Source organism: Taudactylus pleione, unplaced genomic scaffold, assembly GCF_031769625.1.
Source record: "Taudactylus pleione unplaced genomic scaffold, aTauple2 ptg000095l, whole genome shotgun sequence".
In the NCBI taxonomy this organism is placed as follows: domain Eukaryota; kingdom Metazoa; phylum Chordata; class Amphibia; order Anura; family Myobatrachidae; genus Taudactylus; species Taudactylus pleione.
Genome location: NW_028284497.1, coordinates 3,108,958 through 3,111,830, shown reverse-complemented (window position 1 = coordinate 3,111,830; position 2,873 = coordinate 3,108,958). Strand labels below are relative to the sequence as shown.

Genomic DNA, 2,873 nt, shown 5'->3' with positions numbered 1-2,873 from the left:
TGTTCGGTTAGTGAGGGAATTTACTGTCTAGTTATAGCCCAGATAGGTTAGGATTTATTTTATGTTTGTTTATTTGTTTATTGATGTTGCACAATAAAAACTGGTGCCGACCAGCTTGCACAAAAATCCACTACTGGAGTGCTATTTCCTGGCTGCTCTGTGTAAGGAGGTGTCCATCTACCCCAGGAGAGGGACCCCCTACCCCAATCGTATCACTATATATATATATATATATATATATACATACATATACATACACACATCAGTAAAACAGATAACTACATAAGTGACATTTACATATTTTATGTGTGATTAAGTCCTATGGGGGTACATCATCGGAGACAACAGATGTGTCAAAGCAAATACCTACTCTCATGGGTAATAGACACTTATTTGTAAATAGATGGCAATTAAGGTTTGCATAACATTTGATTTCTCTACATATACCTGTGTTAACAAGAAACTAGAACATCCAATGTTCTTTTGGACTAGTGACATTTATATATAATTTTAAATAAACTGTAGCTGGTTAAAAATCACGCAGCAACATAAATGTTACCACTTAATTTAGCCAGCAGGAAAGTGTATGTTTGGTTTCATTTTCTACATTTTGAAAACAAAAGAGAACGAGAATGACAATTTTATAGTATTAGTATACTATACTACGTATGTGTCTCATATAATTGGAAAACAATGATCTTTCACTAAAAACATGATTGACATAAATATAAGCAGACCCTGGAATGAATTTATTTTCCAAGGATTCCCTAATATTTTTGCATCTGAAAGTGGACTATTTGCTATATTCCTTTGCTTGTATATGATGAGCCTTTTGGGCAATTTGAGTATTGTATTTGTGACCTACTTGGACTCCAAACTTCAATCACCAATGTTCTTCTTTTTAGGAAACCTCTCATTTCTTGATACTTGTTATATTTCGGTGACAGTGCCAAAAATGCTATCTGATTTCCTGGAAAAGAAGAAAATCATATCTTTTACAGGATGTTTGATACAGATGTTAATGTTTATTTCCATGCAAGGAACAGAAGCTTTCCTCTTAGCGGTCATGGCTTATGATCGTTATTTAGCAATCTGCTCTCCGTTGTACTACACAATCATCATGAATAGGATTACTTGTCATCTGCTGGTTGCAGTTTGCTGGACAAATGGATTATTGAACTCTATAGTGCACACAACTCTCACTTTTCGCCTCCCTTTCTGCAAATCTCATGAGCTCAATCATTACTTTTGTGATATTCCTCCACTGCTAAAAATCTCATGTAGGGATACTTATGTTAATGAACTAGTTCTCTTTGTGGTGGGAGGTATATGTGTAGGTTTCACTACTTTCCTATTAATCCTAATCTCCTACACTTTTATTATTTCTGCCATATTCCAGTTACCTTCTAAAGAAGGGAAATATAAAGCTTTCTCCACTTGTTCCTCTCACCTTATTGTTGTTGCCCTGTTTTATGGAACAGCCATGTTCATATACATAAGGCCTTCTTCATCATATTCTTTACAGAGAGACAGTGCTGTGTCTATTTTGTACAGTGTAATGGCTCCTATGTTGAATCCAATTATATATAGTTTAAGGAACAAAGAAATCAAAGAAGAGATTAAAAAGATGTTTAAAGATAAAGTTTGTCTAATTTCACTGCTCAAATAATACATAGTCAATGTTATTACAAATACCTATGCAAGTTTTTGGAAGGCAATTTAAAACACAATTGAAAATTATATTTATAAAAGTTGACATCTGTAGCACTAGGCAGTGTAGCAGTAGACTAAACTGAGCAGTGAATTACTGCAATTCCTGCCACTGTTGATACATATACATTTTTATATCAGACAACACTTGCTGCATGTAAACTGGGTCTAGTTGAGACCCTAGAAATATACAATCTCAAACAGAAAATTTAAAAACCAATGATTACTGTGCTTGGTGTTGACACATAATGAGTGTAAAAAAGGTCAATATAAAACTATTTGCTCTCTATTAATAAACAGGCTTTATTATGAAATACCATTTAATGGCTGAATAATCGAAACACAAACAGATAATAGGATAGATTATAAAAACAATTGATACATAAAAATAGCAGCATATAAAGATTGCATATACATATGCAGCTGATTCGTAGCAGCTTGAAATTGAAAACATCACCCTCCAGGCATTAGCGGCTTTCACCACTGTTTTGACACCACGTGAAATACCCAGATCCGCTCACAGAGCAGCCGTGAAAGACCGTCTGCAGCCACTGCATCTTGTCAGCGGCCATTGCTTTCACCTCCTGCCGCGTCTTATTGTGGGGACAGAGTGCCAGCAGGAACGGACCTCGGCATGGCCACGCCACCTACAGCAGTCCACATATCGTAAAAGTTTTGTGTACACACAGGAAACATCAGCCTGTAAGGACAGACGTAACTCCTTTACTATTACAAACTCTCTGGTTACACTCCGCAACATTGGGACGCCACTGTATATACATTCTAATTAAAGGCTCTGCAATTTTTAATCAGCTTATCAGTATTGCAAAATAAGGACTTACTCGATTCATGGTTCATTGAATGGATACTCTATGTGTGAAAGGATACATTGCAACAAAGTAAACCTTTCATCTGTCTTGGAACTCAAATTGATTAAATAAATCTTTTTTTTTCAATTTCAAGCTGCTACAAATCAGGTGCATATGTATATGCAATCTTTATATGCTGCTATTTTTATGTATCAATTGTTTTTATAATTTATCCTATTATCTGTTTGTGTTTCAATTATTCAGCCATTAAATGGTATTTTCATAATACAGCCTCCTGTTTATTAATTGAGAGTAAACAGTTTTATATTGACCTTTTTTACACTCATTATATGT

The 2,873-nt window shown here is 34.8% G+C and overlaps 1 protein-coding gene across 1 annotated transcript; it reads left to right on the top strand.

The window, feature by feature from the left end:
- The first annotated feature begins 712 nt into the window (after window positions 1–712).
- On the top strand, window positions 713–1,669 carry LOC148526484 (olfactory receptor 5V1-like). Its single transcript, XM_088470144.1, has one exon. It carries the CDS (start codon window positions 713–715, stop codon window positions 1,667–1,669), a length of 957 nt encoding a protein of 318 aa, XP_088326270.1.
- Window positions 1,670–2,873: the final 1,204 nt, after the last annotated feature.

Bases quoted from the DNA above. Each gene is read 5' to 3' on its own strand.
- LOC148526484 (XM_088470144.1), top strand. From the start codon at position 713: ATGATTGACATAAATATAAGCAGACCCTGGAATGAATTTATTTTCCAA.